The 24,083-nt window shown below is 46.9% G+C and overlaps 1 protein-coding gene across 1 annotated transcript in view; it reads right to left on the reverse strand.

The window, feature by feature from the left end:
- Positions 1–24,083, reverse strand: part of SMCHD1 (structural maintenance of chromosomes flexible hinge domain containing 1) — a 1,156,633-nt gene that overhangs the window by 948,091 nt on the left and 184,459 nt on the right. The window contains 2 exon segments of the mRNA XM_029591083.1: positions 11,596–11,779; positions 11,890–12,007. Of these exon segments, the coding sequence (XP_029446943.1) occupies positions 11,596–11,779; positions 11,890–12,007 (302 nt within the window).

The following is a 24,083-nucleotide window of genomic DNA, read 5'->3' on the forward strand; positions in this document are numbered from 1 at the left end:
GAATGAGGCCATGGGAAGAACATGGGAAGGATGAGTGACTGGTTGATGTGGAAAGCAGTCACCACCTTTCGGCAGAAATTTTGGATGCGTACGCAGCACCACATGATCATGGAAGAATTTCATGTAGAGAATGTACGTAACCAGGGCCTGGATCTCGCTGACCCTGCGAGTGGAAGTGATTGCTACCAGGAACATAACTTTCAAGGTGAGGAACTTCACAGGTCACAGGATTTGAGAGGCTCAAACAAATGCCGCATGAGCCTCGCTAGGACAACGTTGAGATCCCATGGGGTTGCCGGCGGGCAAAGCAGGAACTTCAGTTGAACTAGGCCCCGCATGAAACGGCTGACCAGTGGCTGGACTGAGATGGGCACCCCAGACACCCTGGTGGTAGGCACTGAGTTGTACTCCGACTGAGCTGGTTTGGAGGCCAGGCTTTGACAGATGCCACAGATAATCCAGAAGGCGGGGGGAGCGGACAGGAGAAAGGGTCCAGTCCATGGTCCCCGCACCAGGTGAAGAAACGTTTCCACTTCAAGCAGTAAAATCTCCGAGTAGAAGGTTTCCGGGATTCAATCAAGACCCTGGAAACACCACCCGAGAGCTGCAGGGACTGGAGGATTATGCACTCAACATCCACGCCGTGAGGGCCAGGGCCCAGAGGTTCGGGTGGTGCAGGGCACCCTGGTTCTGCAATAGGAGATCGGGGCCATCCCCAGCGGAAAAGGTGCACTCATGGAAAGGTCCTGGCGTAGAGGGAACCATGCCTGTTCGCCTCAGTGAAGGGAAAACACGTCGCAGACAGGACTGTCCTTCCCCGGAATCAGGGAGCAGAACATGCTCACTTTGTGGGTGAGGGGAGAGGCAAAAACAGGTCCATGTCTGGAGTGCCCCAGCAGTGGAACAGGTCGGCTGCCACCATCGGGTTTAGGGACCACTCGTGTAGCTGGAAGGACAGGTTGAGGTAGTCCACACCAGCGTGTTCAGGTGGCCTGGCAGGAACATGGCACATAGGTACATCCCTCTGGAGAGGTCCCAATCCCAGACCTGTATCGCTTCCTGACAGAGGGTGAAGGAGCCCGTGCCGCCCTGCTGGTTGATGTATCACCTGGCTGCCATTCTGATGAGGACAACCTTGAAGGACAGCCTGTCCTGGAAGGCCAACAAGGCATACCAGATCTCCCGCAACTCCAGATAGTTTATCTGGCAGCGGGACTCGGCCGCAGTCCAGAGGCCCTGGGTATGCAGACCATCCGTGTGGGCCCCCCAACCCTGAGGCGAGGCATCAGTGGTGAGGGTCACCTGGGGTGACATGCTCTGAAATGGGAGCCCGAGTTTCAGATTGGGCAGAGCCTCCCACCAGGTTAGGGAGAGACAGAGAGGGGTCCATGACCATCACCAGTGCTTCCAGATTCTAGGATGCCAACCGCCACTGGGACCACAAGACCCACTGAGGGTTCCTCATGCAGAGGCGGGCCAAGGGAGTCACATGGACCGAGGTTGCAATATGGCCCAAAAGGCGGAGCAGCAGACGGGCCAGTTCTTTCTTCCTGTTGTGAACAAGAGTAGCTAGGGAAGAGAGGGCAACCGCTCGATCCATGGGCAGGAAAGCTTTCGCTTGTGCCGTATCCAACCTGGCACAGATGAAGTCCAACCGTGGAGATGCATCGAGATGTGACTTGGGGAAGTTGATAACAATCCCAAGGTCTGTAAGGTCTGCACCGTCAAGGACAGCGCATTCAGGGCCCTAGAGTGTGAGTCCCTCAGGATCAGCCAATCGTCTGGTTACGGAAAGACGTGGACCGAGCAATGTCTGAGGTAGGCAGCCGCCACTGCCAAGCTTTTCCTGAAGAAGCATGGGGCTGAAGCCAGCCCAAAGGGCAGCACTTTGTATTGAAAATGTGCCATCCTCACCAGAAAGCGGAGGTACTTCCTGTGGTTGGGGACAATTGCAATATGGGCATAAGCCTCCTTCAAGTCAAGGGAGCAGAGCCAGTCTCCTCTGAGGAGGAGTGGTATCAGTGTGCCCAGAGAGACCATCTTGAATTTTTCTCTTACAAGAAAATGATTCAACGCCCTGAGGTCGAGAATAGGGCACAAGTCGCCTTCAGAATGAGGAAATACCTCGAGTAGAAACCATGGCCCCACTGCTCACGGGCAACTGTGCCCGCTGTTAGAAGGTTGGAAAGTTCCGATTGAAGGACAACTTGATGGGTGGCCGTACCCCACGATGGACATGGGGGAGAGGTCTCTGGGCATCTGCTAAAATTCAGACAGTAACCCTGGCAGACAATGGAGAGTATCTTCCTCTTAGCAGCGGGCAAAGCAGAGAAGCCTGCCACCAACTGGTGGATTAGCCGCCATGGGAACTGGCGTTTGGCTTGTGCCCCCTCGCCGCCAGTCAAAAGCTGGTAGACTGGGCCTGTTGGGGGGCTGGTTGGGTCCTCGGAACACTCTGCTGCCGGCCTTGGCCTCTAGGGCTGGGACGAGGTGAGCGAGTATGGGCAGCTGGAGGAAAGTATTTCCTTGACCGATAGAAGGGTTTGCAAGAGCCCGGCCTAGAGGACTTCCTGGCAGCAGAAGGGCCTTCTTTTTTTTTGTCAAAATCATTTTTATTCAAGAGTAAAGACAGTACAACCATCTAAACATAGAAGAGGTGCCCAATATCCCACGACAAACCATCAACAATATGATCAAACCACACCCCTGAACTGTGCTTTCACCCGATGCCGGGTGCACTGCCCCACTCCTTTGCAATATCCGATGGGTATAGCCACCAGACAAAGTCTATTAAGCCAGTCACATATCCCACTCACACCATTCATCCCATACATGCATTCAGCCATTCTCCTCCCCCTCTTCCCTGAACCCCTAGGAGAGTAGCACATAAGACTCATAATACATACTTGTTCAGAGGAAGAACATATACAGCCAGATGTTAAGGTCCAAGAATCCCTCCACCATCTTCCCATGCCCAGCCCTTTTGACCCAGGGACATGGATTCTATTACTATAAACTAGTGTAGTTTAGTCACTTCCATGAAGAGTGATATCCCAGTGAAAGCAAATAAGTTTGGATTTCCAGCAGCATTAAGGTAAAGCAGGTAGCCCAACATTGCCTATAGTCTGAGTCTGGCGGTCTCAAGCCCTGTAAAGAGGCTAATCTCTCCAGTTGCATAGTGGAGGGCTTTCTGAGGGGCTGGCGGAGAGTTACTGAAGAGTATCATGCTGATCTTTCAGCTGCACCATGACCTCTTTTACCTTATCCCCAAAGAGGTTCTCTCCTGTACAGGGGAGGTCTGCGAGCCTATCCTGAACCTCCGGACGGAGGTCGTAGACCCAAAGCCAAGCTAGCTGTCTGGCACTGACTCCACCGGCGGCTAGGCGGGCAGCGGTTTTGAAGACGTCATAGGCAGACCTGACCTCGTGTCTACCCACCTCGAGTCCCCATGAAGCAATGGCTGTGAAGTACTCCTGCTGTTGCTGGGGAAGGTCCTGTCCGGGAGCATCTGGCTTTCTTGAGCGCGGACTCTACCACTGCAGACTGGTGGAGTAAGTGCCACCGTTCAAAGCCTACTACCTTGAACCAGATAAGTCGCATCTGCTTTCCTGTTCACCGGGGCAACGAACACCGGGTGTTCCCACATATGGAGAATGAGCTCTTTAAAGATGTCATGGATCGGCATTGCCATGACCTCTTTTGAAGCATCAATGAATTGGAGGACCTCCAGCATCTTATGACGGGAGTCCTTCTCCGACAGGAGCTGGAAGGGAATGGCTTCTCCCATGGCCCTCACAAAGCTGGTGAGAGACAGGTCCTTGGGCGGAGATAAACGCCACTCCTCTGGAGGGGAAGGCTACGAGAGGGGGTCGTTGGAGAACTTGGAGGATACGTCCGAGAAGTCATCGCCCCACAGGTCATAGGGATCCTCCTCCTCGCTAGGATCCGGACGCTGGTGCCCAAGGGCACCAAAGGCATCGATGGACCCCCAGGCATCAAGTAGGGGCATCGGCTGCAGTACACCGGGAGGAAGCGGCGGCAGTCTGGGGAACCGCAGGCATGGGCACCCGGTCCCCAAGGACTCATCCTCCTCGGAAGGCCCGGGAATCAAGATTGCTCCAATGGCCGAGGAGGCATCAGAGGCCTTTCGGGCACTGGTTGCATCGTTAGGTCGCCTAGAAGGACGTCCAGATGCTCCAGCAGAGGTGTGAACAACGAAGGCGGAGGCTCGGGCACTGGATTGGGGGCTGGTGGCGCTGGCAGCTCGACACTCTGAAGCGCTTTGAGTACCGCCAATTGCACCCTGCTGTCCAGCTCCTCTTGAAAGTCCTGGGTAGTAAGGACTGATGGAGGGGGACAGGCATTGCCGGCACATCCTCAGAACGAGGAAGCACGGCACCCAGTACCATGGCCGGTGGGGAACGCTTCAGGCTACCAGGGGTACCGAAGGATGGGGCCTCCAGTGGCCAGTGCCACTTCAATGGCAGCTTGGCAGCTGCCGATGCCACACTGGAACAGGAACCAAGTCGGTATGGTGACTGGTGTCTAGGTTTCCTGGGTTTATGGTGCTCGGCCCGGTCTTTCCCCGGTGCCAAGGACGAAGACAGCCCCGAGGTTAGGGGAAGGAGAGAGACCATCGAGGATCGATCTCCCTCTCCATGATCATTCGGGGTACTGGAGAGAGGGACCACCAGTGGGAATAATGGAAACGGTTCCCCGCAGTCCTTAGGCACGGAGGACACAGATGCCGAAGGGGAGGGTTTTGGAGAGCCAAAAAGCTTCTCCATTTTGTCTAGGCACGCATGACGCCCTTTGGGGGTCATTTGATTGCACAAACGACATCCTCAAATGTTGTGCGAGGCCCCCAGGCAGAGGATATACACCTCATGCGGATCCGTGATGGACATGGTCCACGGACACTGGGGGCACAGTCGAAAACCTGACGTCTCTATCAAAAAGAGAGGCCAGAGCACAGTCGATGACCGACAGGAACCCAAGGCAGGAGTCAGGAATCAACCGCGAAAAACTGACGGCAAAAGCCACAGGTACCTACCAAAGGAACCAAATGCAAAGAGGGACGCGACAGAAAAAAAACCCCAAAAATTCAGCAAACACGCTTTCAAGGGTTTGGAGTTCCACAACCACGAGGCTACTGCACCGCGGAAAAGAAGAGACTGAAGGGGGACCTCCCATGGACGCATGGATAGCAGCAGGCTGGGCATGCTCAGTTTTCCGTGCTGGGCTCCATCTGATGTCACCCCACGTGAGGACTACCATCCTGCTTGTCCTAGGAGAATAAGATAGAACTCTACATGAAATTGCATAGATGAAATATGGCAAATTGTATATTTTTCTACATTAAATTCACCAATGTTGAGATTACTTACCTGATAATCTCCTTTTCCTTAGTGTATGCAGATGGACTCAAAACAAATGGGTATAGGGTGCTCGTGCTAGCAGTTGGAGACGGATCTGATGTCAGCACGGGTACATATACCCCCACAGGAAGTGCAGCAAATCAGTAATATTCCTTGCAAAAGCTTTTATGGATATATGTGTGACTGACCGATCAATTAATCAACAGGATTACCCTGACCAATTGATGGTAGCTGGAAACCACCAGTGTACTCAGCCGGAAGGCGTCGACACCCGGCAGGGTGGATGCCCTATATTAGAAAACATGGCTTACCGTGAGTCGGTGAATCCCAATGTATGCTGGCAGCCGGGCGGGATGCTGAGTCCATCTGCATACACTAAGGAAAAGGAGATTATCAGGTAAGTAATCTCAACATTTCCTAGCGTGTAGCAGATGAACTCAAAACAAATGGGATGTACAAAAGCTACTCCCGGACTGGGCGGGAGGCTGCCCGAGGACCTTTTAGGATTGCCCTCGCAAATGCTGTGTCCTCCCTGGCCTGGACGACCAGACGATAGAATCTGGAGAAGGTATGGAGGGAGGACCACGTCGCCGCTTTACATATCTCTAGGCGACAGCAGCTTAGCTTCTGCCCAAGAGGCCGATTGTGCTCTGGTAGAATGAGCCTTGACCTGTAGAGGCGGTGGTTTTCCCGCCTCTATGTAGGCTGCCTTGATAACTTCTTTAATCCAGCGGGTAATGGTTGGCCGTGAGGCCGCTTCCCCTTGCTTCTTCCCGCTGTGCAGGACGAACAGGTGGTCCGTCTTTCGTACTGCTTCTGACATTTCCAGGTATCTGGACAGCAGTCTGCCGATGTCGAGATGGTGTAGCATTCGACCTTCCTCCGACTTCTTCAAACCTTCCGTGGTAAGCAAGGATATGGTTTGGTTGAGGTGAAAGTGTGAGACCACTTTGGGTAAAAAGGATGGAACTGTGCAAAGATGGATAGCTTCTGGAGTGATTCTGAGAAATGGATCACGACAGGATAGTGCTTGTAGCTCTGAGATGCGGCGTGCTGAACGCACAGCCAGCAAGAACACCATCTTCAAGGTTAACAAACAGAGGGACAGGCCTCGAAGGGGCCTGAAGGCTGATCCCGCCAAAAATTCCAATACTAGGTTGAGATTCCACAAGGGCACTGGCCACTGCAGTGGCGGGCGAATGTGTTTGACTCCTCTCAGGAAACGTGAGACGTCTGGGTGTTTGGCAATGGTGTTGCCGTCACTGCTGGGACCGTAGCAAGACAGCGCTGCTACCTGAACCTTGATGGAGCTGAGGGATAGACCCTTCTGAAGTCCATCTTGTAGGAAGTCCAAAATGATAGGAATCTTAGCGGCATGCGAATTGGTGCCGTGCGAGTCGCACCAGGCTTCAAAGACTCTCCAGATCCTGATATATGTTAGGGACGTGGAGAACTTGCGTGCTCGGAGGAGTGTATCTATAACCGGCTCCGAGTATCCCCTTTTCTTCAGTCTAGCCCTCTCAATGGCCAGACCATAAGAGAGAATTGAGCCAGATCCTCGTGGAGGATGGGACCTTGCCGCAGCAGGTCCCTGTAGGGAGGCAGAGGTAGAGGGTTCCCTGCCAGTAGTCTTCTCATGTCTGCGTACCAGGGTCTTCTTGGCCAGTCCAGGGCCACTAGAAGAACTAGGCCTCTGTGTCGCTGAATCCTGTGTACAATGGCGCCCAGCAGGGGCCATGGAGGAAAGGCGTATAGTAGGCTCCCCTGAGGCCACGGCTGTACCATGGCATCGATTCCCTGAGCCCAAGGATCCTGCCTGTGGCTGAAATATCTGGGTACTTGAGCGTTGGACCTGTCCGCTAAGAGGTCCATGGCTGGCGTCCCCCATTGATCCACAATTATCTGAAAGGCTGTGGGTGACAACTGCCACTCCCCCGGGTTTAGGCTTTCTCTGCTGAGGAAGTCTGCCGTTGTGTTGTCCTTCCCGGCAATGTGGACGGCGGAGATGTCCTGGAGATTTGTTTCTGCCCAAATCATCAGGGGAGTTACTTCCAGGGACACTTGTTGGCTTCTGGTTCCGCCCTGACGATTGATGTGTGCCACCATGGTGGCATTGTCTGACATCACTCTGACCGCTCTGTCACGAAGTCTGTGGGCAAATCGCAGGCACGCTAGCCTGACTGCCCGTGCCTATAGTCGGTTGATGTTCCACCTTGACTCTTCTCTGGTCCACCGCCCTTGGGCGGTGAGTTCCTCGCAGTGTGCTCCCCATCCGTTCAGGCTGGCATCTGTGGTGAGCAGAATCCAGGTTGGGGAGGACATTCTTGACCCCCGGCTCATGTGGCCGGGCTGCAACCACCACCGTAGCTGATACCGCACTCTGGCTGGTAGAGGTAGGCGTAAGGTGTAATTCTGTGATCATGGGCTCCATCGAGATAGAAGGGCGCGTTGCAACGGTCTCGTATGAGCCCGCATTCATGGCACCACCTCCAGAGTGGACGCCATGAGGCCGAGGACCTGTAGGTAATCCCGAGCTGTGGGCCGGCTGGCGCTCAGCAGGGCCCGCAGATGACTCTGGAGTTTTGACTTTCTCTTGGAGGTCAGGCTGACCTTGTCTTCTCGGGTGTTGAATTGGACCCCTAGGTATTCCAGCGACTGGGACGGCTGTAGGGAGCTCTTGTTTAAGTTGACTACCCATCCGAGGCTTTCCAGAAGAGCTATAACCCTGTTGGTTGCCCGGTGGCTCTCCTCCGGTGAGTTTGCCCTGATCAGCCAATCGTCCAGGTAGGGATGGACGAGAATTCCTTCCTTCCTGAGTGCCGCTGCCACTACTACTATTACCTTGGTAAAGATCCGCGGCGCGGTGGCTAACCCGAAGGGTAAAGCTCGGAACTGGAAGTGCTGCTTCAGGACTTTGAAGCATAAATAGCGCTGGTGATCCCAATGGATTGGGATATGTAAATAGGCTTCCGACAGATCTAGGGAGGTGAGAAACTCCCCTGGCTGTACTGAATTCTTGACCAACCGTAGAGTTTCCATGCGAAAGCTGGGGACCCGTAGGTGTCGGTTGACTGACTTGAGGTCAAGGACGGGCCTGAAAGTGCCCTCCTTCTTGGGTACTATGAAATAAATGGAATAATGCCCAGAATTTCTCTCTCCTGCAGGTACTGGGATTATAGCTTTTAGGGCCAGGAGCCTCCGTAAGGTCACTTCTAGTGCCGCTGCCTTGAGCGGTGAACAAGGAGATTCCACAAACTTGTTCGGCGGAGGCCGATAGAAATCCAGGTAATATCCTTCTCGGATGATGGCGAGGACCCACTGGTCCGAAGTAATCTCGACCCACCTGCGGTAGAAGAGGGTTAGCCTGCCCCCTATGGCTGCTACCCCCGGATGGGTCGGCTGATTGTCATTGTGGGGTGCGGCTGGGGCCAGAACCCGAGCCAGTTCTCTTCTTGTGCTTAGTCCGAAAGGACTGGTTCCTGGCCTGTGAACGAGGTACTCGATAGCGAGTCCTGTAAGGGTGGAAGCGCTGCGAATTTCTACCTCTAGATGGTCTAGAAAAAGAACGCTGGCTCCTCCTCGGCCTGTCTTCCGGTAGACGGGGTAATGGAGAGGCACCCATTTAGTAGCCCAGTTCTCAAGATCGCTGCCGAACAGTAAGGAACCCTTAAAGGGCATTCTTGTGAGTCGTGTCTTGGAGGACGAGTCGGCCGCCCAATTACGTAGCCAAAGCTTGTCTCCTGGCTGCCACTGAGGACACTCCCTTGGCTGCCGTACGGACGAGGTCGGAGGCTGCGTCAGTGAGAAATGCGAGAGCTAATTCCATGTCTGCTCCCTGGGTGTTGTTTCTCGCCTGTGATAAACAGGAATGCATCACCACAGTGCAGCAGGTCGCGATTCATAGGGACATGGCTGCTACCTCAAAAGCTTGTTTCAAAATGGTGTCCATGCGTCGGTCATGCGAATCCTTGAGGGCCGCTCCCCCCTCAACCGGAATGGTGGTGTGCTTCACTATAGCGTTAACTATGGCGTCTACCTTGGGGCACGCCAGCAGCTCCTTAGATGCCGGAGCCAGAGGGTACATGCCTGCCAAAGCCCGACCCCCTTTGAACGAGGCCTCCGGTGCCTTCCATTCCAGATCGATTAGCTGCTGTGCTGCTTGTAGGAGGGGAAAATGGTGAGCTGATTGGCGCAGGCCCTCTAACAGGGGGTTCATTTTAGGCTCCCCTGGGGTGTCCTGGCCCGGAATGGCCAGTTCCGATAGGCATTGGGAGACCAGGCCTGAAAGATCCTCTTTCCGAAAGAAGCGCCTCATGGTCCGATATGGCTCTATCTCCGAGGGAAGTTCACCCTCCTCTGGGGGGCTCCTCACTGTCCTGGGAGCAATCCGAATACCCATAATCGGGGCTGTCGGGAGGGGAGTGGCCGCGCCTAGGTCTCGAGGGGCCAGGTACCGGATCAACCGGGACGGAAAGACCCATTCGAGGAGCAGACTGCATCTGGACAAAGGCGTGAATCCCCTTGAATAATTCCACCCAGGAAAGCGAAGCCGGATCTGGCCGTAGGGGCACCAGGTCTCTCGGGTTCCCTGGCTGCTCGCCGCGGCCTGCTAAGTCCGGTGTGCTCCCTCAGGAACCACTGGGCTGGGGCCGGTCCTGTCCTGGAACTCCCATGGCCTCCTCTCATTGGGCACATAGTGAGTCTGCTTCCTCGCTCTGTGTGGCTCTGAGGTTGCATGCTGAGCAGAGGCTTAGAGCTTTCATGCCAGATTCTGGAGGTGCCGGCTCTGCGGCCGCATGGGCTCTCTTATGCTCCATTCGCCTGAAATTCGGTATCGCCCAATGATGTGCGCTTAACAAGTGCGCGTAACAGCATGCGCCTAGAACGGGCGTTTTATAGACGGGCGCCTATCCACGGGCGTCTTATAAATGCACACCTATCCACGGGCGTCTTATCAACGCGCGCCTATCCATGGGCGTCTTATAAACGCGCGCCTATCCATGGGCGTCTTATAAACGCGCGCTATACACGGGCGTCTTATAAACGTGCTAACAACGTGCGCCTATCGCGTGCGCTAACAATGTGCGCCTATCGCATGCGCTAACAATGTGCGCTTAGCAACATGGGCCTATCGCGTGCGCTTAGCAACGTGCTCCTATCGGCGAAGGTGAGTAGGCAGGCAGAATGGCGACCTCCTCGGCGGGCTGCCTCGCAAGCAGGCCCAGTTAGTCCGCACTTCCTCGGAGACCAAGTAAAGATGTACGCCTTACCTTATCTTCGGCGCTTCCCGGCTGCGACCCGGGCGGTCTCCTGCTGCGGGGGGAGAGTACCTTCACCGCCGCGCATAAGGAAGTGCACCCGCTGCCTCTAGGCCGCACCCGAACTCGTCTCGCTCGGGGGCCAAGTCCACGCCGGGACCAAGGCTGCCTCCAGGCCGCGCCCGAACTCGTCTCGCTCGGGGGCCAAGCCACGCCCGAGCCCTTCTCACTCGGGGGCTAGGTCCCTGCCGCGAACCGGCCACCGGACCGAGGCTCTTGCTTCCGAGGGACCACGGAAGTCAGCTCGGGAAACTCAACTGAGTGAGTGACCGCCTGGTATCACCACAGGAGTGCGGGGCTCGTCTTCAATAGGTGTCTTCTAGGAATTTAGTAGTTAGAATTTGGAAACACGCTCAGCGAGCGTGAGGTAGCTCCAAACTGCTTTGGAGACGGAAATTACTGATTTGCTGCACTTGCTGTGGTGGTATATGTACCCGTGCTGACGTCAGATCCGTCTCAAACTGCTAGCACGAGCACACTAGACCCATTTGTTTTGAGTCCATCTGCTACACGCTAGGAAATTTTGTGTTAAGGCTGCAATCTTGGGCTCAGGTATCTTTCAATAAGGCTGTTCTTTCCCTTTATCTCAATTATGATCTATTTTACTGCTTGGTTTATCAAACAGCTTTTTCATATACTGGCAAAAAAGTTTGAAATTTAATATGGCATGAGATAAGTAGAATGACAGATTAGTAGTTTGACAGTAAGAATAAAGGTTGAGACCAAGCAGGGCCTGCATTATAGTAGGCATGGAAAATTGTAAGATTACATTGGACATCAATTTTCCATTATTTTATGTTTCTACATATATTAGATTTTCAAAACTAAAAATTTACAACAAACATGAAATGCTGCAAAGCACCAATTCTCAATAATACACTAATAAGTTATGAACCTACCTGTCCATTAAAAATCCTTGTAAAAAGTGTGTTCTTATCTTTTAGCTTTAACTCAAGATCCATAAAAGTCAGTTTGTTTGTGCTGACTTGGAACTTGTCGTTCGTAAATAAGGCTCCAGAGATTCTGTTGTAGCATTCAATTGGCCCAACTCCTCTCTTCTTGGGAGGAGTACACCAGTCAAAGCTTAAATAAAGGAAACAAAAGGAAAAAAAAAACAAACCAACCTCTAGACCTTCAATACTAAAGCAATACAAAAAAAAAAAAAAAAACAATTTAAAAAGTTTTAATCTTACTCTTCTACTGTTGTATAAGGTATTAATCTTCCATTCCAAAAACATTCAAATATTGGTCTTTTCCCTCTGGCTCCCTTCTCCACTATAAGGCAATCATCATCATCCTCATCCTTCACTCCTGCATAGGAAAAAAAATAAAACTTTTAAAACAAAACAAGCCATTAAAATAGAAATGAGAGAGGTATTGTCAGGTAATGAAAGCAGCAGTGCTACCATCTTTTGACAAAATTAAAACAAACCAGCAAAAAAGATGTTTGGGTCCTTTCACTGGCAGTCTTTTTAAATTTATTGAAATGTTTTCACAGTTCAAAAGAAAAACAAACCAGACATACAACACAAAAGAAAACCAATAGATTAATGCATAATAAATTCAAACACTGTCTTAACAGTACTGAAGTCCTTAAATACAATCCTCAATTATACAATGGTGAGAAACTTTGGTCTGAGTCATGCCACCATTGCACTATTTAACCATAAGGACCTAGTGAACCAAGATTCACTGATGAAAGGCGCCCATCTGGCCCGTCTGGAGGCTCAGTGGAATCAATGCTCAGGTCTCCTGTTCCCCAAGTCAACTGGGATTGGGGATGCTGCAGAGGCAGCATTCATGGCTGCTGGGGAGGCAGGGAATCAGTGTTATTTCACAATGGTAAAACATAATGGCTAGATTAAGGCTAAGGGCTATGGCTGCAATGATTATAGTAAGAGAGGTGGCCAACTAGCAGCTTACTGATACTAAAAATGCAGCTTCTAGTGGCAACAGCATTATTAATCCAGATGGGCAAAATGGTGGCATCACTGAACCATAAGGGATGAAGCAAGGCCATTTGTCTGGCAAAAAAGAAGAGTTACTGTGGAGAGAGTTGCAGCAGTGAGAGCAGTTGCAGCAGCAAGGGAGGAAGAGGCAGATTTGCAGCAGTGGCTTGTTTACTCCTGGGGGAATTCTGCGCAAATAAATTGAAAATTCTGCATACTTTATATTGGTTAAAATAGCACAATATACATGACAATCTTGAAGTAATTCATTTAAATTATAATACAGAAAAATGTTATTAAAAATGTAGAGTTTTAAATATTTTGAGCAGAATTTCCCTAGAAGTGCATTGTAAGAATGTCCCTACCTCCCTTCCTTCCTCTCTCTCTGCTCCCCTGGCCACTTTGCCTTCCCAGGCCCCCAAAATCCTTCACCCTCCACTATCTCTCCCTTTCCCCGCTAGGCTCAACCCCTACCACTCTGTATCCACTCCCAGAGTTTGACCTCTCTCTCAGTACTGCCTCTCACACAGTCCCCTCTGTCCCTTTCTCTCACACTCAGAGATTCCCTCTCTCTTGTGCATATACACACCCCCTCATACAGGCTTCCTCTCTCTCTTTTGCAGACACACCCTTTCCTCTCTCATACATACTCTCACACAAGCTACCTATCTCTCTAATACATACACCCCTGCACATTGGCTCCCTCTCTCTCTCACATAAACATCATGCACATACATACCCCCCTCATACAGGCTCCCTCTCTCTCTTATACATACATCCTCAGACAGGCTGTCTTTCTCTCTCTCTCTCACACACACACCCCTGCATATTGATCCCTCTCTCTCTCACACACACACACACATGCTCCCTCTCTCTCGCATACACACCCTCACCCAGACTCTCTTTCTCTCATGCATACACCCTCACACAGGCTACCTATCTTTCTCACATAGACCCCTGCATATTGGCTCCCTCTTTATCTCTCTCACACACACACACACACACACACATATCCCTTCACACAGGCTCCTCTCACAAACAAGCATCGGTTCATTGTGCTGCGGCAGTCAAAAAAGCAAACAGAATGTTGGGAATTATTAGAAAGGGAATGGTGAATAAAATGGAAAATGTCATAATGCCTCTGTATCGCTCCATGGTGAGACCCCACCTTGAATACTGTGTACAATTCTGGTCACCGCATCTCAAAAAAGATATAATTGCGTTGGAAAAGGTACAGAGAAGAGCGACCAAAATGATAAAGGGAATGGAACAGCTCCCCTATGAGGAAAGACCAAAGAGGTTAGGACTTTTCAGCTTGGAGAAGAGACAGCTGAGGGGGGATATGATAGAGGTGTTTAAAATCATGAGAGGTCTAGAACGGGTAGATGTGAATTAGTTTTTTACTCTTTCGGATAATAGAAAGACTAGGGGGCACTCCATGAAGTTAGCATGTGGCACTTTTAAAACTAATCGGAGAAAGTTCTTTTTCACTCAACGCACAATTAAACTCTGGAATTTGTTGCCAGAAGATGTGGTTAGTGCAGTTAGTATTGCTGTGTTTAAAAAAAGGATTGGAGGAGAAGTCCATTACCTGCTATTAAGTAAGTTGACTTAGATAATAACCACCGCTATTACTAGCAACAGTAACATGGAATAGACTTAGTTTTTGGGTACTTGCCAGGTTCTTATGGCCTGGATTGGCCACTCTTGGAAACAGGATGCTGGGCTTGATAGACCCTTGGTCTGACCCAGTATGGCATGTTCTTATGTTCTTATCCTCATTCCCTCACATAACACACCCTCCCTTCTTTCAGGCACACCAGCTCCCAATCTCTCTCACCCATTTATTTATTTATTTTTAACTTTTCTATACCGATGCTCCTGTACAGGATACATATCGCACCGGTTTACATGGAACTGAAAACAGTCGCCGGGAGGTGTATACAATGAAACATAGGAACAAAGAATGTTCGGGGAAATAAAACAGTGTGGGGAAATGTAACATTGGAACAGGGAACGTGCGGGGAAATAAGACAGATATGTGAAAACTTTAGCAAAATAAGAGAATACACTATCATATAATGTGGTAGATATAACATAATATTAAAAAAGAGTAAGTTTAATAATAATAAGAATGGGAAAAGAGGCCTAAGCCTCAGGGAAACGAGCCGGTGGGGGGGAAAGGGAGAGAGTTATGGGGGAAAACCACAATGAGCAATGGGACGTATAGCATTGGCAGGATTCAAAGGGGAGAAAGATCAAGGGCAAAGGGATTATCTGTCTGAAGAGGCCTGACTGAAGAGCCAGGTTTTCGGGATTATCTGTCCAAAAAGGCCTGACTGAAGAGCCAGGTTTTCAGTTTCTTTTTGAAGACCAAAGGGCAGGGTTCTTGGCGGAGGTCTGGTGGGAGCGAGTTCCAGAGTGGAGGACCAGCTGTGGTGAGGGCGCGCTTCCTTAAAGAGGTTTTGGCAGGTGGGGTATAAAGCATGTCTTTGTATGCTCTTCTAGTGGGTCTGTTTGAAGTGTGTGGCCTTATTTGGAAGGTTAGATTGAGGGGGGAGATATTATGTAAAGCCTTGTGGATCATCATGAGGGCTTTAAAGAGGATCCTGGATTTTATGGGTAACCAGTGCAAGTTTTGAAGGATGGGAGTGATATGTTCTCTTCTGTTGGCATTAGTGAGGATCCTGGCTGTGGCGTTCATGACCATCTGAAGAGGTTTGATTGAGTTGGCGGGTAGTCCCAGCAGAAGGGAGTTGCAGTAATCCACTTTGGACAAGACGATGGATTGTAACACCAAACGGAAGTCACGGAGGAGTAGTAGTGGTTTTAGTTTTTTTTAGTACCTGCAATTTGAAGAAGCATTCTTTCGTTGTGTTGTTTATGAATTTTTTTAGGTTAAGTTGATTGTCGAGCAGAACCCCCAGGTCTCTCACATGTGATGAATGGTTAATTGTATTTTTGGCTAGTTGCGAAAGGCTTGAGGAATTGAGAATAATGTTGTTGTCCTGAATTATTAGTAGAATCTCAGTTTTGTTAGTATTTAGGACGAGATTGAGGCTAATGAGAAGCTGGTTGATTGCTTGAAGGCAGCTGTTCCAATGGGACCAGGTTTTGTGAAGAGATTCGGTAATAGGGATGAGGATCTGGATGTTGTCTGCATAAAGGAAATGGGTTAGTTTTAGGTTAGAAAGTAACTGGCATAGCGGGAGGAGGTAGATGTTAAATAGAGTAGGTGAGAGAGATGATCCTTGGGGAACTCCTGTGTTTGCTCTGACTGGGTGTGAATCTTTGTTGTTGATCCTCACCTTGTAAGATCTATTTTCGAGGAAGGATTTGAACTAGTTGAATGCAGATCCTTTGATGCCAATGTCTGCCAGTCGCTGAAGTAAGACAGTGTGGTTCACGGTGTCAAAAGCTGCGGACAAATCCAACAGCGCTAGTAAGTAAGGTTGACCTTTTTCCAAGTTTAGAAGGATGGTGCCTGAGAGCGTAGATAGTAAAGATTCAGTGTTTAGTGCCTTGCGGAAACCAAATTGCGTTGGGGCGAGAATGTCATTCTCCTCTAGGTATTCTGATAGTTGTTTGTTTACAACTTTTTCCATGAGCTTGGCTACCATTGGCAGGTTCGCTATGGGGCGGAAGTTTGCTGGGTCAGATGGAGAAAGATTTGGTTTTTTTAAAAGAGGTTTGAGTATTGCCAGCTTGAGTTGATCTGGTACAAGACCCTGAGCTAGGGAGCAATTTATGACGTCTGCTAGTGGCTTGGCAATGATGTTTGGGATGGAACGAAGCAGGTTGGATGGAATGTGGTTTTGGTGATCTTTGGGCAGGTTCGTTCAGCTACCTTGCTGGTGATGTTGATCCAAGACCCGGTCGCACTGTTGGCATCAGACAGGTCGAGTTGGTCTAGTTCACTGGAGAGCTGTGTGCTTAGGAGTTAGGTTGAACAAGGTTTCCTGAAAGTTACCGTGGTTGTAGGGGCTGCCTGGTGTGGGTGTTCCTTAATCGCTAAAGCTGTGGAGATGACTTGGTGGTCCGACCATGGGACTGGTGAGCAAGTAGGGTTAGAAGCTAGTGAGATGCCCTCATTAATAAAGATGAGGTCTAAAGTGTGGCCCGCTTTGTGGGTAGGGTTATTGACAATTTGTCTGAATCCCATATGGCTTAATGTGGTGAGTAGTGTCTCAGTGTTCGCAGAGAATGGCGAGGCATCCACGTGAAGGTTGAAATCGCCCAACAGGATGGCTGGTTTGTCTGTGTTGAAGTGTTTTGCGATGATTTCTATGCCTGGAGACGGGTCTGATTCAAGAGATCCTGGCGGAGCGTAGACTAAGCAGACTTGGAGGAATTTTGATTTGAAGAGGGCAAATTCAATTTTCGATGAGGCATATTAGAGATGAAGGGTTAGGCCTAGCCCTTTTTTTGCTGCTAGAAGCAGACCTCCTCTTCTTTTTTTGGGGCCTAGGAATTGATAGGTGGTCATAGGTTTGGATGGGGAGCTGATTTATTAACACTGTGTCGGAGGGTTTCAGCCAGGTTTCTGTTATGGCACAGATGTCTGGTTTAGATTCTGAAAGGAGGTCATTGAGAATGTGAGTTTTTTTTGTGATGGATTGGGCATTGAAAAGCGTAAGTGAGAAAAGAGCGAGGCCGAGCAGTTGTGTGAGTGGTGAAATCATGATAGGAATGATCCTCTGTTGGCAGCTGGAGGGTCGGGCGATTGCTTTGTGTGGTCTAGCAAGGTGATTGTAGATTATGGGTATGGCAAAGGTGCCCATCCTAGAGGAGGGAATGGGGATGCGTGGGCAGCAGGGAGTTGGTGAGAAGAAAGGGCGGAGTTGGTAATGATCGAATGGAGGTCGAAGGGGGCCCAGGATGGCTCGGGCTGATCTTAAGTGGTCAGGCCCCAAGAGACCTGGCCAGATGTTGATTTCTGATGGAGTGTGAGTTAGGTGCTGTATGGATACTCCGGCGACGTATCTCCGGGTGAATGCTTGCAGCAAGCAAAATGAGGTAAATTGAAACTGGAAGGGGCTAGGTAGATGATGGCAGAAGATAGCTTGTAGTTTAAAGTAGCAGTCACTTAAGATAGCTTTGATGTAGGGTTTGAAGGAGAGTTGATTATCAAGAGGAACACCAAGGTTACGGATGTGTGGGTGGAAGGTAGTGGAAGAGTAAGATGGGGGAGGAGAGGGAAGGGGTAGTTTAGTGGAAATGATAAGGAGTTCAGTCTTTTGGGGGTTGAGAGCAAGGTGCATGCCAGTGAGGAGTTTGTTGATGGCGGTCAGGCATGATTCCCAGTTTTGGAGAGCTGAGTTAAGAGAGTCAGAGAATGGGAAGAAGATTTGCACATCATCTGCGTAGATGAAGTGTTTGATGCCAAGATTAGTGAGGAGGGTGGTAAGAGGAAGCATGTAGATGTTAAATAAGGTAGAGGAAAGAGAGGAGCCCTGGGGAACGCCCTGATCCATATTAATGGCATCAGATTCGTTATCTAGGAGAACTGAAAACTGGCAATTTTGTAGGTAGGATTTAAGCCAGGAGAGTGCAATTCCAGTGATACCAATACTGTTGAGGATGTTAAGTAGGATGGTGTGGTTAACCGTATCGAACGCTGCAGAGATGTCTAATATGGCAAGGAGGTAAGAGGTACCTGTGTCAGTTCCCTGGATAATGGTGTCAGTAAGGGAGAGGAGTAAGGTCTCCGTGCTCAGATGCTTACGAAAGCCATGTTGGGTTGGGGGTAGAATGTTGTGTTGTTCAATGTAATCAGAAAGGCGAGAATTAACAAGCTTTTCTAGAATTTTAGCGAGGAGGGGAAGGTTGGAAATGGGTCTGAAATTGGAGAGGGTGGAGGGGTCAAGGGTAGGTTTTTTAAGGATAGGTTTAACTACAGCATGTTTGAGTGAATTGGGGACCAAGCCCTGTTCAAGTGAGCAGTTCAGTATGAGTGACAGGGGTTTGGAAATAGTTTTGGGAATGGAGAGAAGGAGTTTAGACGGGATGGTTTCAGTGGGATGGGAGGAAGGTTTCATTTTATTTAGGATGTTTTCTATTTCAAGGGAGGTGGATGTGTCAAAGGTAGACAAGGTTGCCGAGGATGAGTTGAGGGTGTGAAGAGCCTGTTCATCCTTATTAACATGTAGTCTTGCAAAAAACACGTTAGCAAGATAATGGACTGATTTTGTTTATTGTAGCCACTTTGATGTACAATTTAGAACTGTGGAAAAAAAAAAGGTTTACAAAATAATAGATGATAAAATATTCAGTTTTTTGGATTTTAACTGAACAATTCACAAGCACATCAGAAAGTTATTTTCATCAACCACCCCAAAACCCCAATCCCATCCCTTCTCTCCCTTATGAAGTATATACAATACTGAGTTAAATATATGAGTATAAAATACAGAAACTGCATATAATGAGAAAAGGTACAGTGTGTTAAGTATAAACAGCTACAAAATGTATATATAGAGATGAACAAAAAGACTGGATAATATGGAACTATAAATTTTAATACAATCATCTACAAATGGGCAGTATAAGATGGTGTACAAAGAGCATACGATAAGAATAGCTCCCCCTTCAGATATCTGGGGACTTAGGTCAGTCCTTGTTAGGGCTATTCAATGAAATAATGTATTGTTTGGTTTTCCAGTTTAGGTAAGCCCCTGATATTGACTCAAATTTATGTACAAGATGTCTCTTTATAGAATTTAATCTGTTCAACCTAAATACATGAACTGCCGCCAACATTGTAACACTTTGTTTTTCCCAGAAGAGTACAATCTCTCAATTTGCTGCCAAAAATATTTGTTGCAGAAACAGTTGAGTAAACTTATCATATTTTTCATTAGGTATATTCAATAACACATTTGGGGGTCTAATATCCCTAATTTCCTAATAATATCTGTAATTAATAAAGATACATCTTTCTAGTATTTAGCTACCATTCCAGACTCCCATCATATATGAAAGAAAGTATCCTCCTGTAAACATCCCCTCTAACACTTCACATCCATCGTAGAATAAAGCTTATGTAACTTTTCTGGGGTGAGATACCAGCACATTAAATTTTTATAACTTTTTTTTTTTTTTTTTTTTACAGGAGACATATAGAGGATATACCAGAATGTAAAAAAGATAGATTTCATTCCTCCTCAGATAATGCCTTTCCCAGATCTATTTCCCATGCCTTAATGTGTGAAGGAGGAACCCTGAGAATTCCTGATTCAAAGAACACCCTTAGCTCTATCAGAATTTTGACAAAAATTTTAAATATGATTTACCCACAGAAAAATGTGCATTCATCTTAATGGACTGTAACAAGTAGCAGATTTGTAGATATGCTAAGTGTTCTTCTCTAAGCAGGTTACAGTTTTCTATTAAAATATTAAACTGAAAGATTCCCTGTCTGCCAAATTGTGTTCCATTCGGGTTACTCTGCAATCTTTCCATGTTTTAAAGAAATTCACTGATAAGCTTGGTGGAAAGGGTTTATTATGAAATTAGTCTGTGGTAAAGAACTACTCTCTACAACTTACTAATCTGTTGTGCCATTGTTTCCAAATGAGCAAAGTATTATCTGTACTTGGGACTAGATCTTTGATTAGACACCACATTGATTTTGGTTGCCATAACATAGCACTTAGTGGCATTGACCCTACTCAATGTTGTTCCAATTTGCCCCATCGCTTTTTATCTTTACTCTTGGTCCAGTCTACAATGGGGCGAAGCTGAGATGCAACATAATTCCAATTGATATTTTGAACAGTCCTCTCCTGAGTTTGGTTTGATACATTACACCACGTTTTACTCTAGGAAGTCTAAATCTCCATATATAATCAAAAATTCTTCTTTGCCAGTTTGAGCATAACATTTAGAACTCTAATCGGTAATGTCTGAAATAAATACCCTAAATCTATGTAAAATATTCATTTTAATTATAGTGATCTGTCCTAGCCAGGAGAATAAAAAGCACTCCCATTTCTCCATATCTTTCATAATGTTGTTCATGAAGGGGAGATAAGAGTATATAAATCTTCTAAATGTTTGCCTAAATAAACCCTAAAATACTTTATCTTTTGGGGGCCCATTTGAAGGAATACTTCTGTCAAACTATTCTCCATTTCTAGTGGCATAGAAACATTTACAATTTCAGATTTATCCAAATTTATCTTAAAACCAGATACTTTACTAAATATGCCCATCTTGCCTACCACTTCATTTAGAGAGGCCATTGGGTCTATTGAAGTAAACAAGATATCTTCTGCAAAAAGGGAACGTTTATAAGGAGTACCTCCTATAATAGTACCAGATATCACTGAATTTTCCCTTATTCTAGTAGCAAAAGGCTCCAAAAAAATGGCAAAGAGGTGAAAGTGGATACTTTTGAAGGGAACCTCTACCAACTTGAAACTTGTTAAAGTAGCCCCCATTCACTTTGATACATGCCAGAGGAGAAAAGTATAACTTATGTATCCAAGTAAGGAAAGATTCAAAGCAGCCCATTTTTTCCATAGTTTTAAAATGGAAGGGCCAATGTACCATGTCGAAAGCCTTCTCTGAGAAACAAAGATAAGCTTTCTTTTTTTGGCCTACATTATATCCGCAATTTCTCACATTATCTGCCGCCATTCTGCCAGAGATGAAACTCACTTGGTCTGAGTGAACAAGTAGCACTATTATTTTATTTAATCGGTCAGCTAATATCTTTGCCAAAATTTTTAAATCTAAACTGATAAGTGATATTGGGCAATATTAACCACAAACTGTTAGATCTCTACCCAGTTTTGCTATGAGTGTTATGCCAGCTGAGTTGGAGCCTGGTAACAGATAACCATCCCCAAGATAGCTGAGCATTTTAGTTACGGGTCCTACAAAGCATGGTGCAAACTGATGGTAAAATTTGGTCATATAGCCATCTAGCCCAGGGGATTTACCGGCATTAAGATTTTTAATGACATGAGCTACCTCTGCTGTGGTAATTTTCTTATCTAGCCAAGACCGAATTTCCTCATTCAAACTGGATAGAGGTATTTTCTGTAGATATTTATCAATTGTTTCCTCTCCGATAGAGCTTTCAGCCTCATATAACTTTGTAAAATTGAAGGAATTGTGCTCTAATGTCTAGGTTAGCTGTCAGTATTGTCCTTTCTTTACTTTTTATTTTTAGCATATTATTCTGAGTATTAACCTGTTAATTTACGCTCAAGAAGACGCCCCACTTTATTCCCTCCTTCAAAGTAGGTTTGATGAATCAATTCTAAAAGATAAGCTATAGTATTTAGTTCTAAAGTGTTAAGAGCTTCTCTAGCTTTCATTAATTATTGTAATACAAGTTTGGAACCATTTTTGTTTATGAAGAATCTCTACTTCACTTATCTTATTTTTGATTAGTAAGCTATTCTTCTCTTTTTCCTTTTTCAGAGGTGATGCTCTGGATATTAGATTACCGTGAATTACCGCCTTCAAGCAATCTAATATCACAACTGGAGATGATTCCTCTTGGCTATTAAATTTTGAAATATTCCTGAATGGTCTCTGTCAACTTCAAATTAAATTCCTTGTCAGCTAATGAAGTGTCATTCAATCTCCAATAGCGATGTCCAAAATCATTTGTGAAAAATAAATCAAGCCTTATCTACTAAAATGTAGTTTATTCGCGAGTATAAATTATGGGGTTTGGAATAGAAGATGTAGTTCCTAGAGGCTGGATAACATTTACTCCAAATATTTAATCAAATTCTACATTTCTATAAGATTTCTGTTTAGCACAATGTATCTGATTAGATGAGCCTAGTTCTAAAGAGCTTTCAATTGCTAGGACTCTCAGTAAATTAAAATCTCCTCCAATTATTAAGTGCCCATAGACTTTTGAAAGCACAGTTTTCTTTAGAGTATCAAAGAAATTCTCTTGATCTTTGTTGGGTGCATATATATTGATCAATGTATATATTTCTCCACTGGCCATTATCTGAATAATAAGATATCTGTCTAACTTGTCCCTAAAACACAGTTTAAGCTTGAATATCGAAGTCTTTAGCAAATAATGCACCAACTCCTGCATGTCTGCAATTTTTGGAACATGAAGCAAATCAATATCTGTCAGATTGCATCAAATATTCATAGCAGCCTTTAAGATGTGTTTCTTGTATAATCATTATGGATGCTTTAGACACTTGTAGATCTCTATACTTAAGTTGTCTTTTACGATGAGAATTTAAACCTTTCACATTGAGAGAAAAATTTAAAATTTAGACAGTTTTTTTCCTAACCATTTTCCTCATTTTATCAGTTACCTTTTTGAAAGTTAAATGCATTACCGAAGATTTCTTTTATGCGCTCCCTCCAGTTAAGTCAAATTTGATAATGTTGTGATCACTACCCAAACTTTAGTAGACTCAGGCAATGGAAAGACTTATTTAGAAAGAGCCAGCCCAGAGAGCATTTACTAACTAAAGGATGAAGATGAAACTCATCTGCATACTTGGTAACAAGCAATAGTAATCAACCAGTCAGCTGGTACGGATAACTTTGGCAGGGCAAGCCACTATACAGGTAGGAATGCTCCCATGCCCAGTGGCTCTAAAGCACGATTGTCACCAGTTTGAAATTTTGTGGGACTAGCTTACGACCAGCATGGCCAGCCCAGTTTACAAGAAGCCTCTCCATTAGAAGATGAGAAAAAAATATACGTCAAAGAGCTAAAGATAGCCATACCAAAAAGGTAACCCCAGAGAAGAAAACCCAATACACCTCAGTATTCAGAGACCACTACAGACAATGTTCTTCTGAAGACAAAAGGAAAAGTAGCATGTTTATTTCTACTTATATGGTGACATGAATCAGAGGGCATCATAAGCATCTAGGAACCCGTATAACACATTCCCCAGAAGGATGGGAAGGTTAACTCAGGAAAAGTTATACAATGTCTACTCAAAAGTGGGTCCCTTGAATTTTGCCATAGGCAAGTACAGGTGCTAGACAGGAAGGTACTCTGACTTAGTGACTCCCACCTCAACCTTATCCTCCACTAGGAGAAGGAATGGTCAGCTCCTGTTCAAGGTAGAAAAGGAAAATAAGAATGACAATTCACTTCCCCAGGAGGTAACCTGGTTAGAGGCAGACACTCGACCTGAGAAGGTCAAGCTGAGGGGGAAGATATGTAAAGGAGTTTATATTAAGACTCCCTTAAAACACAGGAGAAGGCATTTAGCCTGTTCCACCTTAAGCAGCCCACAAGGGAATCCTGGTTGCAGGCTGTTTCCCCTGAGAAGAGTAATAAATCTTAGGCCCAGGGAAGAATAGACAGACCCTGGGAATGAGAAGGCAGCTTCTAATAAAAGACTGGCCTATTGCTATAACCTTCTGATTTAGCACTGCTGAGGTAAGCAGACATTTTCTTCTTGTTTTTCTGTTTTATTGTAAATAAA

This window comes from Rhinatrema bivittatum, chromosome 2 (genome assembly GCF_901001135.1).
Source record: "Rhinatrema bivittatum chromosome 2, aRhiBiv1.1, whole genome shotgun sequence".
Classification (NCBI taxonomy): Eukaryota; Metazoa; Chordata; class Amphibia; order Gymnophiona; family Rhinatrematidae; genus Rhinatrema; species Rhinatrema bivittatum.